The sequence below is a fragment of the Tupaia chinensis genome, unplaced genomic scaffold (genome assembly GCF_000334495.1).
Source record: "Tupaia chinensis unplaced genomic scaffold, TupChi_1.0 Scaffold000360_1, whole genome shotgun sequence".
NCBI classification, from domain to species: Eukaryota; Metazoa; Chordata; class Mammalia; order Scandentia; family Tupaiidae; genus Tupaia; species Tupaia belangeri.
This window is the reverse complement of record NW_006159856.1, coordinates 2,815,353-2,830,924: the sequence shown is the minus strand read 5'-3', so window position 1 is coordinate 2,830,924 and position 15,572 is coordinate 2,815,353. Positions and strand designations below refer to the sequence as shown.

Genomic DNA, 15,572 nt, shown 5'->3' with positions numbered 1-15,572 from the left:
GATTTCTTTTCAGAGTTGTTTCTCTCTCATTTGCAGTCATTTGTGGTAAATCCCATTTGTCTATACTAATTGCTTAAAAAGCCCCCTGAAAACAAAAGGCAATGCCTTCATTCTGGAGATGGTGGGTGGAAAGGAATGTGAGGCCCTGCAGTAAGGCAGAGACAGACGCTGGCAGAACAGGAAACTTGTCCCCACAAAGGTACCCGTCCCTGGCAGGTGGGCTAGAGCTCTCCATAACCCATGTCGCAGCTCAAATAGCCGGTGTAGCACTAGCACATGTCCTCCCTCTGCCGCATTCTCTGGAAACCCTCTAGCATTCAGCACAGCGGCCAGCGGCTGTGTGCCACCAACAACTTCCCCATCAGCACTAACACTAGTCACTAGCCACTTCTCCCTTCGATGCTAGCATCCTGCAGTGAGTAGGCAGCTGGCAGGACAGCTCTGAGTCTGTAAGGGCAATTCTCAGGGCAAGAAACAGCAGCCCCTGCACTTCCTACTCCCCTCAGCCCATATACCCTACTTCTTAAAAGCAAGTGGTGGTCACCATAGTGGCACTGGGGCTGACAGATATCCCAGACAGAGCAAGGGTGGAATTGTATTTCGGTACCAATGTAATCCCACTATGATCAGCTCATGGACGGCAGATGTGGACATAAACACTGAAGGAGGCAGGCAGCATAAGACAAATGCAATAGAACCAGAGGAACAGCTCAACTGCAGAGCCAGAACAAGACCATGTTCACCTAGCGAGCCCCAGATGTGTTGCTCACAGATGTCCTTCAGCAACAAGCTTTCATAAATATTATGTTACATGCTAATGGTCACTTTCACTTGAAATTCCTCTGCACAGGTGAAAAAATAAAGTTTGTGGACTCTTTTCCAACTGAGTCTAGAAAAGTACAAGCCGGTGCAGCAGCTCCCTGCAGTCAGCTATTGGGTTCAGAAGGAGACCAGAGGAACGCCATCCAGGCAAAGAGCAGGGGACAGGGACACTGGCATAAAGTCCTGTGAGCTCTGTCGTGAAAGCTGTGTGCCGGAGCTTAGAGGAGGAACCTCTCAGAACTACCAAGTATTTCCAAACAATATGCTGACAGTTTCTTCTGAAACAAAAGCTAGAAATAGAACTATCTTTGCACAGATGGTTTCTAAATAATCTAGCAGCACAGAAAGGAAAACAGCCGTGGGCAGAGAAAGGCACAGCACTGATCGAGTCCGTCCGAGCGCTCACGCAGCAGCGTGGTGGCGTGTGCCACTGAGTGCATGGATGCCCCTATTTTTCTGACACGGGAACCGTAGTGCCTGCTGTAGCGCTGGGCTGCCATCTGCACACTGAGGCCATGTCACTGTGCTTCCCTCGGGGCAAGACCCTCCTGCTGCTCTCTTCCACTGAGCTGCTCTCATCTGAGTCCCTGCTGTGTCCTCGCCTTTGTTGTTCTGTGCCCATACTCTGACCTAAGTCTAGCACCATTTCACCGGGTTTTATACACAACTACACTACCTAGTCTATGAAATATCTTAAAACCTTTCTGGAATGAGAAACATAAATAAAGACAAATCTTCCTCTTATATTAAAAGGTACATTTAACTTTTCTTCTAGCTGTATTACATAGTAGAACTCTGAGGAGAGATGACAAAGACCGAGGTCAGTGATGTGGGAGTTGGAGAGACTGACCTGGCCAAGTTTATAGCTCATGTTCCCCAGCTCTCGTTCGGGGTTAATCTGCAGCAGTAGCTTGTCGTGGCTGATGAGGGTGCCTGCAAAGCAACAACATTGTGAGTGATGCTCTGCACACTCCTGCAAGGCTGTGCAGGCCAGAGGAGTGCAGAGCTGCAGGCTTCCCCATGCCATCCCTGGTACCAGCCCAGGTCTTGCTAGGCAGCTGTCCGCCCATTAGCCATATGCCCTCACCACTGGCAGGTTGGCCTAGGTTGCAGAGACCTGTGGGTCTTGGGGGTTTTCTCTGTCACTGTTTTACAATTCATTAACCTGGCAATGACAGTGGGCAAACTGGACTACCATGTTTTCTTTATATCAAATAAGACTGCAGCATTCATCGATCATTGCTCAGTTTCCAACTCTGTGAATGGGAGTCGGCTATGGCATGAGTTGCAAAAGCTTAACAGTCAGGAGTTGCACATGAGGTGATGGTCCAAGTAGGCAAGCCCAAGTAGGAACCTAGACAGTCATCTTGGTGGACTATCTTTCTGAGCCCTGTTTTCATGCCCAGGTTGTCCAACAGACAAAGGACATAGGATAATAATGACCACACTGGACCCCTCTTTCATACCCTCCATGCCACAGACCTAATGACTTCCTCCTGCCAGGTACCATTTTCCCATACCTATCAACAAGCCCCCAAGTCTCCCAGCTCAATGTCTGTAGCCAAATCTGTCAGATCTAGCATCAACCCTCTTTTAAGAGGATCCCTGACTTCTCTCCCTGAAGTCTCTGCCTTCTTCAGACCTCCTGGAGTCATCCGTGTGTGCCTCTCCCACTCCCCAGTCTCTGCTGCCTTCTCTGACAGTTACGCCATTTCTCACTGATTCCACTGGTCCATAAGCTCCTCACGGACTGGAGGAACGGTCATCCAAGTTTATGGGCTCAGTTTACTTTGATGCCCTGATGTATGTTTGGAGACACATAACGCACTACACTTCCACATAAGACCTTTCCTTTCATGGTGTCTTCAGGTGTGTAAACTCACAGCACCTAACAGCTCCCAAAAAGCTAGGAAATCATAAACACTATGCTGAAATACTGCTTGTTCAACAAATTTCCCTTCTTTGCCCAGGGGACACACTGCAGTGACTGTCACAGGGCACACAACTCGAAGGTACAGGAGGTACAGGTGGAGTGTGTACCTACCTAGCCCAGCACCTGGGGATGGGGGACAGAGGCTCAGCACAGGTTGCCACGCTCATGCCATATAGGGTTTCACACAAGAAGCTGAAGACTCACAAAGTTTAGAGGAACGGTTATTTTTTAATGTAAGTTACTAGTTCAGCTTTTAAATTTTGTGTAGGTTGTCAAGTCTTTCAGCTTCTGAGAACTTTTTGCCTCCTACGACTTGACTGGTAGGAGTGAATGCTCCTGGTACATTTCTAGATTTTATTCCCTCCCAACTGTAAAATTTTTCTGGGCTTGAATGAGATTCCTACTTACAAACTGGGGCAACATATTTAGCAACACAACATCCAAATAAAACCACAACTTGGGTTTTCCTGCCTAGTCAGTGTGGGACATGAGTGTGTGAGCTATATTTTCATTCTAGCTCGCCCAAGAAAAACAGTCGCTTTCCCCAAGGTACCTGTAGTAGCCGGAGACAGAGAAGGAACAGGGTCCCAGGCCTGGTATAAATGATGGGTAGCAATGTTCTCTCTCTTGGAAACCATTGCTTGGATCTCTTGCTCTACAATCCCTCTGATAATGCTTAACTTCCTCCCAAACCTAAAATTCAGAACACAGGTAAAGAATATTTTGCTTCCTTCAAGTTTACAAGTGAAAAACATCAGGATTTCCCTTCCACTTTGTCCGAAGGAGCCTTGTACATTACCCAATGGAACTTCTTCTGGAAGTTAATTCCTGCCATGAACCTCATGCAGATGTTCTATTAGCTTGTTCATTGCTGCTCTGCTACAGTTTGCCCCTAAACACTCAGTGATCCTCCCCCAACCCCAATTTCACATTGTATTTTCAACTTCTCATTGGCCAGAATATCACTTTCAAATCTGCATCTTTCACAGCAAGGCCACATGTACCGCGTTGTTTTTCTAATTCTGGCAACAAGGGAAAGGGCCCAAGTGGATGTGCTGGTCACCTGGGTAGAGTTAGAGCCCTGGAGATACATGAGAACTCAGGCAAACCTGGTATCAAGAGCTTTCAGGGGCTTGTTCCGGGGTTGCTGCTCCAAGCAGCTCACAGCTGGGTTGCCAGCCACAGGTACGGTCATCGCACTGAGCACCAGGGAGGTGATTGCCTGCACAGCCAGGACGTTGATCTGTGTCCTCTCTGTGTCTTCCTGGAAGGAGCCCCCACATATTCACAACATGAGCAATGAGATACAAATAGCAAACCTGCCTCCATCTGCAAGCAGAGCCTAAAGGGACACATATTCTCAGGGGGAAAGACAGGAAGGCTGAATGTCATGGAGAGACGTGGCTTCCCTCAGCCAGCCTCTGAACAACTGTGCCTTAAAACGAATCTGATGGGCAAATGACTACTCTTCAAAGCAAAGTCTGCTATGGCCACAAACTCCAGATATGACTTGCATTTTAAGAACCTGTCCTTAGGGAACCAGCAGTTAGCGTAATGGCTATGTCGCTGGACTCCCACGTAGTCGAATGCAGTTCGCGTTCTGGACCCGGTGGCTTAAAACTCACGCCGGGCGCATGTGCGTGTGTGCCCAAGATCCCGAGAGGAGAATGGAGGAGAAGGGATTGCAGCGTGACCATTCCCTCTGGGGGGTGATTTCTCGCTTTCTGTCTCTATGTCTCTGTCTGTCTGGTGAGTGCACGTGCCCTATAGCAAAAACCTCTCAAAAAAAAAAAAACCAAAAAAAACCCACAAAAAACCTGTCCTTAAACATTCTCCCAACTTTTAATGGCACTGCCTATTGGTTTCTATAGATGAATTTATTTAAACATTTTTAATATGTGGTAATTTAGATGGGGTGTTATTGTATAGTAATCCTCCTGCCTCAGCCTCTTAAGTATTGAGTCGTCAGAAAAGTCATGATGTATTTTTCTATGCAAAAATGAGTCACGACTTCTTCAACAACCTAAATAGCTGGGACCACCGGTGTGCACTGCTCTGCTCAGCCTTTTAGGGTGGTCCAAGAATCAAATCTGGGCCTCCCAGGGGCCTATGGCCTGCTAAGCAGCAGTATCTCGCACATGCTAGTGAGCTGGCCATACAGATGAATTTAAAGACAACCTTGATCATTTAACTCATGCCTCCCCTTTCAACTGTAATTTCTCGAAGTTCATACCACACCTTCTTTTAGAAACCAAGGGCTTATACCCCATGCCTCTTTCTTTATTAAGAGAATGTTTTTGTTATAGGGCACATATGCTCACCCGAGAGACAGAGAAACAAAAAAAGGAAAAATCACCCCCCAGGGGGCATGGTCATGTCACAATTCCTTCTCTTTCATTCTCTCAGGATCTTGGGCACACACACACATGTGCCCGGTGTGAGTTTAAAGCCGGGTCCAGGACTTGAACCACGGTTGACTACATGAGAGTTCAGTGATGTAACCACTACGCCATGTGCTGGCCCCTCTACCATGACTTTTAATACATTAGGCTTTGCTTTACAAGAACATGGTTGTTATAAATATCGCATTAATGAAGTATACATTACCAGTTCAAGAAGTCTGATAAAATCTATGCAAAGCAATTGAAAAAATGGTGATGTAATGGTGATACAATGTTCTGCAATGCTGAAGCCATATGGGAAAATTCGAGGTTCATGTCTCCCTGTACACACTGGATATACATGTGTGCCCATGCTCTTGGATGGCTAAGGCTGGGATTGGATCGCACCATGAGATCCATCCTCCCTACTGGGGGGAAAACTAACTAACTTTCTCTCTCATGGAATGAATGAAAGAATGAATGAATGAATAAATAAAATGAAACCAGGTATAGATACATACCTTTACAAAGAGCCTCTTTTTCTTTTTTTTTATTAAATTATTTAATTTTATTTATTATTAGTAGTAGTGTTATTCCACTTGAGTAGAGAGAGACAGAGTCAGAGAGAGAGGGAGAATGAGAAAGCAACCCACCAGGCCCAGGACTTGAACCATGGTCAGCCATGTGAGAGTCCAGCACCCTAACCACCATGCCATCTGCTGGCCCCAAGAGGTTTTTCATTTTTAATTCAACCCATACTCTCTGAATATAGACACATAAACAGAACTTAACTTAAAACACTTTTGGGCTGACTCGATAGCCTAGTGATTAAGGGAGTCAGATCCCATATGGTCGATCAGCCCCAGCAGCCTAAAAAACATGCTGGGCACGTGTGTGTGCCCCAAATACCAACAGAATGAAGACAAGGAGAGGGGACTGTGGTATGATAACACCTTACTCGGTAGTGCTTTGTCCTTCCTCTCCCTCTCTTTCTCTGGTAAGTGAATGTGCCCTCTGGCAATAAAAAAGAATTGTTTTCAAAAAAGGGCATAATCTTACTGATTCTTAGCATGGAATGTACCATAGTAAATTCACTCTAACCACTTGCAACCTCAGATTCCAAAACCTTGAGGAGATTTGTCCCAGCTCTGAAATACTAGTCCAGATACAACCCCGCTACTCTTTTCAGGCAGAAACACATTAGCCTACTGCCTTCCTCTTACTCAGCCACCAACGAAGATTTACAAACTGCTATAACTGCCCGTGTGCCAGGCAGCAAAGTCAAGATCAGTACGGCCTTACTTCTGGTGGGCTCTCCTCCTGCTCCATCACGAGGGGTTGGGTCACCAGAACACCGAGGAGCGTGGCCCATGTTTCTTCAAACTGGGTGCGACTGGTCCACCCTAGGAATATAAACATTATGGAGATAGTTTGAACCCTTTTGAGCTTTACTGACATAATACTGATGGATGTGTCCATACAGCACTGACCCTGAAACTGGTATTAATCCAAGGACCCACATACAGTCCTTTAATCCTCATGACAAGTCTGTGACAAAGGGAACACTGTTCTCTCCATTTTATCAAAGAGGAAACTGAAGCACCCAGAAGTCGGCTATGTTGTCCAAGGCCATGTGACAAGTGGCAGAGGCTGAGAAAAGCCAAGGCAGCCTGCTAGGTAGACACAATGACAGAAAGGAGATGTCCAAGCAGGCTCTACTTGAACAAGGTTGGAACCACCAGGTAACTTAAAGCCTTTCATGAAGTCAAACCTCGAGACTGAACTAAGGGCTAACAGCTCTGTGAGCTGAACTAAAGATCACTGAACTGCACACTGTGAGTGGGTAAACTGTTCAGTATATGAATTCTATCTCTCAAGCTGTTAAAAATGAAAAAGGTAAAGCAATGGTTTCTCAGATTCCATCTAAAATAATAGGTTAAAAAATGTAATCTAGATAGGAAGAGTCCAATATTCAGAGAAAACACATCTGACAGGCTAAGTCCAAGTACATCATCAATGAGCTACATTCAGAGTGGTATTCGGTGAACAGTTGTTTCTGAGGGCTGTGCTTAATGTACTCATCTCAACCCATGTGGTGGAGCCCAGGCCTCTTGTATTAAGGCCACAAGTGACAGGACTGGGGAGGAGGGCTATTGAGGACAGGAAAACTAAAGCATCAAGTGTCGGGATCTCCTTGGTAAACTGGATATAGGAAAAAAAATAAGAAAGAGAGAGACTGATTTAAAGTGATGTGTGTGTGTATATATATATGTATAGACAGTGCATATACACACACACACACACACAACACACACACAACATATATATACAGACAGACATACATGATAATTTACGTAAGGAAAAAAAGGAACAAAGATATGGCAGGGGCAAAGGCAAATATCAGGAAAAGACTATAGAACCATCTAGGACCATGAAAGTCTGACTGACAATTTAGGAACAAGGATATCTTAAGTAAGTAAAAAAGCTAGAATATTTAAAGAGAAAAAAGAAGAAAAAAAAAGAGAAGAAAAGAGAAGAAAAGAAAGAAGAAAAGAAAAGAAAAAGAGGCAATGCCGGTAAGAGTGTGGAGAAAGGAGATTTCTTTTTCATTGTTGGTGGAATGTAAATTGGAATAATCATTATAAAAAGATAGTATGAAATTTCCTCAAAAAACAAAATATATAACTGTCTTGTCACTAACAATCCTTCCCACTGGGTATATATCCAAAAGAAAGGAAATTGGTGTGTCACAGAGATCTCTGCATTCCCACACTTATTGTTACACACACATATATATACAGACAGACATACATGATAATTTACGTAAGGAAAAAAAGGAACAAAGATATGGCAGGGGCAAAGGCAAATATCAGGAAAAGACTATAGAACCATCTAGGACCATGAAAGTCTGACTGACAATTTAGGAACAAGGATATCTTAAGTAAGTAAAAAAGCTAGAATATTTAAAGAGAAAAAAGAAGAAAAAAAGCTGGCATTTGGCAAGGGGAAACAGACCAGGAGGCTACCTGATATCAATCTTTAGGAGAGCTCAGAAGGAAAGCTCCTTAAAGTAGCTGGCTTTAGATCCGGCTCAGATTCAAATGAACTGTCTAGATGACTAAAGAAGAATGTACAAGCAATAAGGTAGCTGATGCTAGAAGCTTCGAGATTCAAAATAAGCACAAAATCAGCAGAAGACCAAGGAACTAAGTTATGGAACAGACAGTGGAGTCAGAGTACCCTTGCTAAACTTTCCAGGAAATGCCACAGCAGGATACAGCTACTTAGGATTTACTGATTACAGCCTCACCCTTAGATCATACCTCCAGCCATAAAATGGAGGACAAAAAGAAGCGACTTTGTTCTTCAGAAACCAGAGAAGAATCCTGATAGGAAAGCTGCTAATGCTCCCATTTGTTGGGATATTACGTTAGTTGCTAGATGTGCTAAATCTTTTCAGTTTCCAAATCTGCAACGATTCTATGAAATAGGCATGATCTCCAGTTTACAGATGACAAAACTAAGGATACTAAGGATTAAATAACCTCCCCTGTACTGCACAGCTAAGAGGGTTAGTAGCAGAGACCAGGGCTATCTGACTCCCAAGTCTACTTTCTTTCCATTCTTTCCCCAGGCTCCCAGGGTGGGTTAGTATCAAGAAACTTAACATACCATTTTCCCCAGCCTGCTCATTCCATGTGAGAAAATGACATCAGTGTGAACACAACAGATCAAAATGGTCAACACAAGAAAACATTCTGATAATCACTACCATTATTAGCTTGAAAGAGTGGTAGTGAAAGATTTAGTTCATTTGATTATGAACAGGAATCTAAAGCCAGCTTCTCAAGGAGTTTAAATAATACATAGAATTTTACTTTATGTTATCAATTATACCTATACTTCTCCTGAATTCAAAAAAGTCTGTTATATAAAAACCTGAGATTAAACACACTCTCTCTCACATAAACACTCACACTTGAATCTAATTTCTCACCACAACAAGGAGTTGTGTATATACCGTAAAATGCATCACATAGGCTTATGTTATTATTGTGTCCTAAATCATTTCTGGAGTCAAATGAGAAGCCCCCAGTGCTGCAGTTTTGGGTTTCCCCACAGCAGCAATTTGATGGTGTCTGATGGTCCTTAAGGAGAGACCGCAAGAGTACCTAGTGTGTTGATGCGGTAGATGAACTCCTTAAAGACTTCTTTTTCCTGGAGGAACTCCACAGGGATCTCAGGGAATGCTGTGCCAAAATCCCCTCCAGGTTTGGGTGACCATCCTAATTTCCACACCTGAGAAGATGAAAGAGAAATAAGATTACAAACACAAAATGAGGAAACCAAGAAAAACCACTTCTCTCTGCTCAGCCTCTCCCCTGGGCCAACTGCCTCTTCACTGTTCCCACAGACTTTCCAACAGCAGCGATCACCTTCCCCAGAGGATGGTTCTAACTCCTTCCATGAGAACCTCCTTCCCCATCGAGTGCACCACCCATGTCTGCTCTGCCCACTCACCCCTGCCACTGCCAGCATAGCCCGCTCAGCTGGTTTGTGACAGGTTTGTTTGAAGATGCTGGTAGAGATAGGCAGCAGTTACAGACAGCACCCCTCACCCACAAGTAAAAGATGATGTGTTAGAAAAAGGCAAGTATCAAATAAAGTTGAGTCTCATATATAAAGCTTAATGGGCAAGCAGGGACCAAAAAAAAGCCATACATGTCCATTTCTGTAAACTTCATGAAATCCAGTTCTGTGTCCATGACGTACTCAGACAAGCACTGTGCACAGAAGGATCCCCTCAGGCAGTCCCGGTGCTGCACCAGTAGCACGACCATCTGATTATCTGGCTAGCTCTGCTGACATCTTGTCAATGAAGTAACAGAGGACCCAGTAGAGCGCAGACTGAGAGCCCCACTCTGGATTCCTGTGGCCCCATCGTGCAAGAGCAGAGGGGCTATTGTGATAATAGCAAGAAAAGCTCTCACTTCACCACTCTCTACATCTCTTAGCTTTTTACAAAACCCTCTGGTACATTCCCAGAGGGAGTCTGAGGCACTTCTCGCCGTTGCCTCCCTGGTCAGGGCACTTGAGCATGCTGCCTAGCATGGACTGGCAGCCCTTACTGGAGGAGTTTTATTTACAACAAACAGCCTGAGCTTGTGTATCACTGAGTGCAAGCTGGACAGCATGATCTCTAGACCAACCCTTCCTGCATCGCCTCCCTGCACCCCTCCAAAAACTTAGAACTACATGCTAGCAAAGCCACAGCAGTTTCTCCTGCGTGGAGAATGGACTGAGACACCCTGCACAGTGATGCCAACAGTGCCCTCCTCCTCCAGGGCTCTTCCTTATATCTGCCTAAAATGCCTACAGCTCTCTGACTGGCAACTGCTTCCAGTATCAGCAGGCCACTGGGCTTTTCCTTTAGAATAAATCTGTCATCTGAAATTCCTTCATTCTCCACAGCTAAATCCTCCTAATACCTCGGGACTGAGCAAATATTACTTCCTTGGTGCAAACTCCCTCAGAATCACACATGCAGGCAAACACACACATATGTGCCCGTGTACACACCCATGTATGCCCCAGTGGCAGGTTGTACCCTTCTGAGACAGAAACAAACACCTGCCCTTGAGAGCTGGCTAACCTGTTCTGGCTAACCTCTGCCCAGCTCTGCATGAATCAGCCTTTCTTTCCTGCTTGAGGACTTTGTTGTCACTCATTAGTACATCCCATCATACAATTTCTGCAGGCTGTAGGAAAAATTATATGATTTCATTGGGCTGAGAGGTCAGTCAGCTTCCAAAATCCCTTTCCTTCCTCAAGCTAACCTCTATGTGCTATCTGAAATAAACAGTCCTGGTCAATAATGTTTATTTTAAACTAATTTTGAAAATAGTTCCCAAGAGAGGAATCACAAAAGTGTTTATGCAGGCATGCATGAATATTCTCCAAAGGTGACTATTTTTAAAGGAAAATAGTTACTTAAAGAGGTATAATTTCTGGTCTACTATTTAGCCACTCTAATTACTTTAGAATCATGTCTAATATTAATCTATCAATGGCAAATAAAACTTACTTAGCAATGTGATGTCTCACTTCATTTGAGAAAAACTAGTATTTCTATAAACTAACCTATGCATTATGCTTGAAGAAACCAGACAGGTGTCACAGCCATAGACTCTGGCCACAGCAAATGTCTGAGCAGCTGAGATTCTGTTTTATCCCCTGGAACACGCCCAGCCCATAGGCTTGCCTATATGTGTGATTTTCTTTGGTCTTTTGTAAAGAACAGCCAGACTCACCAGGGGAGGCACACGAGTGTAGCTGTTGACAAGGGGCAGGCGTGCCAGGCTGATGACAATGTTCCTGAGCACCGACGTGAGAAACGCTGGCATGCTGCTATTCCGGCTGTGACCCAAGGCCAGCACTGACTGTAGAGACTCAACCATTTCTGCCACCATCTCACAGGCCATGGTAACACACTTAGGATCTAAACAAGCAACTGTGGTTAAGAAAGGACTTCTTGTCAAAAAATATTCCAAACCTGCCACCCCTCCACCACATGCATAGTGTAGAAGACTCAAGCCTAAAAACACCTGCCCAAATGAGAAACATGGAGTCCATCTAGACTTCCAGTTGATGACTAAAGGCCTACAGATTTTACCTCCTTCTTATCTGTTTAAACTATACCATTTTCTCCATTTCTGCCAGGACTGTTGCAATGGTCTTGAACCTGAGCTCTTGTCTCTGGTCCCCATCCCTCTTACCCATCCTCCACCATGCAGCAAATAGCAGCAATCCTGCAGGTCCTCAGCCTCTGGCCTCCTAGAGGTTGCCTCCATGCCCTTGTGCTATCTCTAGGCTAGCATACAAAGAGCCATGCTAACCTCTCCCTGATCAGAGGTTCTCAATGAACTGGAATGGGATTTGGATGGGAAGTCCTGAGGCAGAGTGTGGAAGAAAATTCCATACCTTTAGGTAAGAACCACCAACTGTCAGTGTCTTAAGGGTGGAAATTGTTTCTTAATCACTTTGAGTTGGGCATAGTATGTATTAAGCATTATTTGTTGAGTTAGTAAATGTTTAGCAGATGAATATTATCAGTGATCCATGAGATACAACATGTTAAGCAACTTCTGAGTTTAAAGAAAGAATTTGAGAAAGCATCCAGGCACCTCCACCTCTGCCTCTGCCAGGCCTCTGAGTTCAGCTCCATGGCTGTGAAGCACCCCCTTGCCCCTGCCCACCAGGACCAATGCTAGTCAGATATGCAAGTGTCTCTCTCTTGTTCTTCTCTATCCCTTATAACTTTTTTCCCCCTCTTTTTAAAAAAACAGTTTTCTGCCCTGCTTGTGTTTTTCTTGTTAATTTGTCTCTTCCCTCACCTAGGACAGAAAGCGTCCAGGTACCTCCACCTCTGTCTGTGTTGGCCTGTGCACCATGTGGTTTCCCATATTTTACCCAATTTAATTTTCTGTGATGTGATTTCTAATTTTTTTCCTTTTTCTTATATACTTTCCTTCTTTTTTCTCTGCTTTTTCTTCCTATTTCTACTCCCTACTTTCTTTTTCTCTTATCTTACTTTCCTGCTTTTTTATTGCTCAGCCCTTAGCCACTACTTGGAGATGACTAGGTCCGTAGTAGTTAAACACCTGAACATTGTGAATTTTAGAGAATTCTCTGCACCTCACTGTAGTGGTTACAAAAATAGTGAAATTCCCCTTTGTAAATCTGATTGCAAAACTCCTCCTGTTGTTCCCGCATCAGAGTATACAGTTGAAGGGAGAGAATAGCACCAAATGATTTTACTGTAAGGGAAACACGTGAGCTCACAGTCACAGAATCCTTCTCCAACAAGTTAGCAGGAATCAATATATTACCAAATGACTAAAACTCAGAGAAGAGCCTCAAGGATGAGAGAATCAAGTAGGGAAATATTAAAGGATATTACCAAAATGTCAGAAAAAAAATTCAGAATATTTATGGTAACAAAACTCTATGAGATGCAAGGGAAAAGAGACGTTGAGCTCCAAGAGATAAGGAGGTCCTTCCACAATATGAAAGAAGAATTGGACATCATAAAAAAGAATAAAATGGAGCTGTTAGATATGAAGGCTATAATACAGGAAATTATAAGTTCCCTCAAAAGTACTAAAAGCAGGTTAGACCATGCAGAAGATCAAATTTCAGAAGTAGTAGACAAAACCTTAGTTATAGAAAAAAAGTATCAAAAATACTGAGAAAACAGCCAAGAAAACTGAGGTTAATATATGAGAAATACTAGATACCATGAAAGGCCCCAATATCCGAATAATTGGTATCCCAGAAGGTGAAGAAACTAACAAGGGCATCTATTCCATGAAATCCTGGAAGAACACTTTCCAAGTCTAGAGAGGCACTCAAACATCCAGACTCAAGAAATACAAAGAACCCCAAGCAGAATCAATCCGAGAAGATCCTCTCCACAGTACATCATAGCTATACTGACCAAAACAACAGACAAAGATAAGATACTAAGATTGGCAAGAAAGAAACATCAAATCACTTACAAAGGTTACCCCATCAGGCTAACACCAGACCTCTCATTGGATACAATACAAGCAAGGAAAGATTGGGGAAATATATTTAAAATGTTAAATGAAAAACAATTTCAACCAAGAATACTATACTCAGCAAGATTATCCTTCATATGGGAAAATAAAATAAAAATGTTTTTGGCTAAAAAAATACATGACAGAATTTATCAACTCCAGACCAGTGCTTCAAGAAATTCTGAAAGAAGTACCATACCAAGAAAACTGAAGACAGACAGACAACAATAAGAGAACAAAAAAGTCAAGAATATGGCCAACTTAATGTTAGGGACAAGTCTGGAAATATCAATAATAACACTGAATGTTAATAGATTAAATTCTCTGATCAAGAGACACAGACTGGCTGACTGGATTAAAAATCAGAAACCCTCCATCTGCTGCCTACAAGAAATCCATCTCATGGATAAAGAAATACATAGACTAAAAGTGAAGGGCTAGAAAAAGGCATCCCATGCAAATAGAAACCAGAAAAGAGCAGAAGTTACTATAACTGATTTCAGACAAAATTGGCTTTAAGACAAAACTTTAAAAAGAGACAAAGAATGGCATTATATAGTAGTAAAAGGGCTAATTCACCAAGAAGATATAACACTTATAAATATCTATGCACCGAACTTAGGAGCACCCCCAAATATGTAAAGGAAAGACTGTAAGGTCTAAGTGGAAAGATAGACTGTAACATAATAATTGTTGGAGATCTCAACCCCATTATTTCCTTTAGACAAGTCAACGAGACAAAAAATAAGCAGAGATTCAGGACCTAAATGATATCATAAATCAGATGGACTTGGTAGACATCTATAGAACTTTCCACCCCAAAACACAAAATAAACATTTTTCTCAGCCTCACATGGTACTTTCTCGAAGACTGACCACATGATTAGGGCATAAGGCCAGCCTTTACAGATTCTAAGACATAGAAACTATATCTAGTATCTTCTCCAACCATGATGGAATTAAACTTGATATTAACCTCAGGAAAAACCCTCAAGAATACACAAATACATGGAAACTAAATAACCTACTTCTGAAAGACTTCATGACTACTGAAGAAATTAAGACTGAAATCAAAAGATTCATGGAAACAAATAATAATGAGTACTCAAGTTTCCATAACTTACAGGACACTGCAAAAGCAGTCAGAAGAGGGACGTTCATTAGAAATTAGTATGCACAAGAAAAAGATGGAAAAGTGGCAAAAGGACAACCTAAAATCATGCCTCAGGAAATTGGACAAACAATAACAAAAAAATCTAAAAAAATGCCAGGAGAAAAGAAATAATAAAGATTCAAGCAGAAATAAATGAAATAGAAAATAAGCGAATTATACAGAACATAAATGAAAGCAAAAACTGGTTATTTGAAAAGATAAACAAGATCGATAGGGCGAAGGTCACGTTTGAGCATGTGAGTTTGAGTGGGGCTACAACACAGCCTAGCTTGTGGCCCTGGCACCTACGTTCCTGGGTTCTGGGGTCCCTGCAGACCTGAGGATCCCGGCCCCCCACCACCACCACTGCGTGTAAATTCAGGCACTGCATCGAGAGCACCCAGTACCTTTCTTTGGAGGGTTGATTTCTGAAGACTCATAGTACCTTTACATGAAATGAAGCCCAGGAAGAGGAGGAGGAGGACCACAGAGAAGTCAGGGATGGCACCCCCCCAGGCACAGCTGACATTCAAGGACATGGTCATAGAATTCTCTAAGGAGGAGTGGAAATGCCTGGACCCTGCTCAGAGGGTTTTGTACAGGGAGGTGATGTTGGAGAACTACAAGAACCTGGTCTTCGTGGGAAACCGTTGCTCTGATCTGACTGTTATCTCCATGTTGGA

General features: G+C 43.2%; 1 protein-coding gene across 1 annotated transcript in view; it reads right to left on the bottom strand.

Annotated features, from left to right (window-relative positions):
- The window catches only part of HTT (huntingtin), a gene marked incomplete at its 5' end in the record, with an annotated part of 208,048 nt that overhangs the window by 15,232 nt on the left and 177,244 nt on the right, over window positions 1-15,572 (bottom strand). Inside the window, 6 exon segments of the mRNA XM_027773593.1 lie at window positions 1,673-1,755; window positions 3,309-3,448; window positions 3,865-4,019; window positions 6,439-6,539; window positions 9,309-9,435; window positions 11,448-11,635. Of these exon segments, the coding sequence (XP_027629394.1) occupies window positions 1,673-1,755; window positions 3,309-3,448; window positions 3,865-4,019; window positions 6,439-6,539; window positions 9,309-9,435; window positions 11,448-11,635 (794 nt within the window).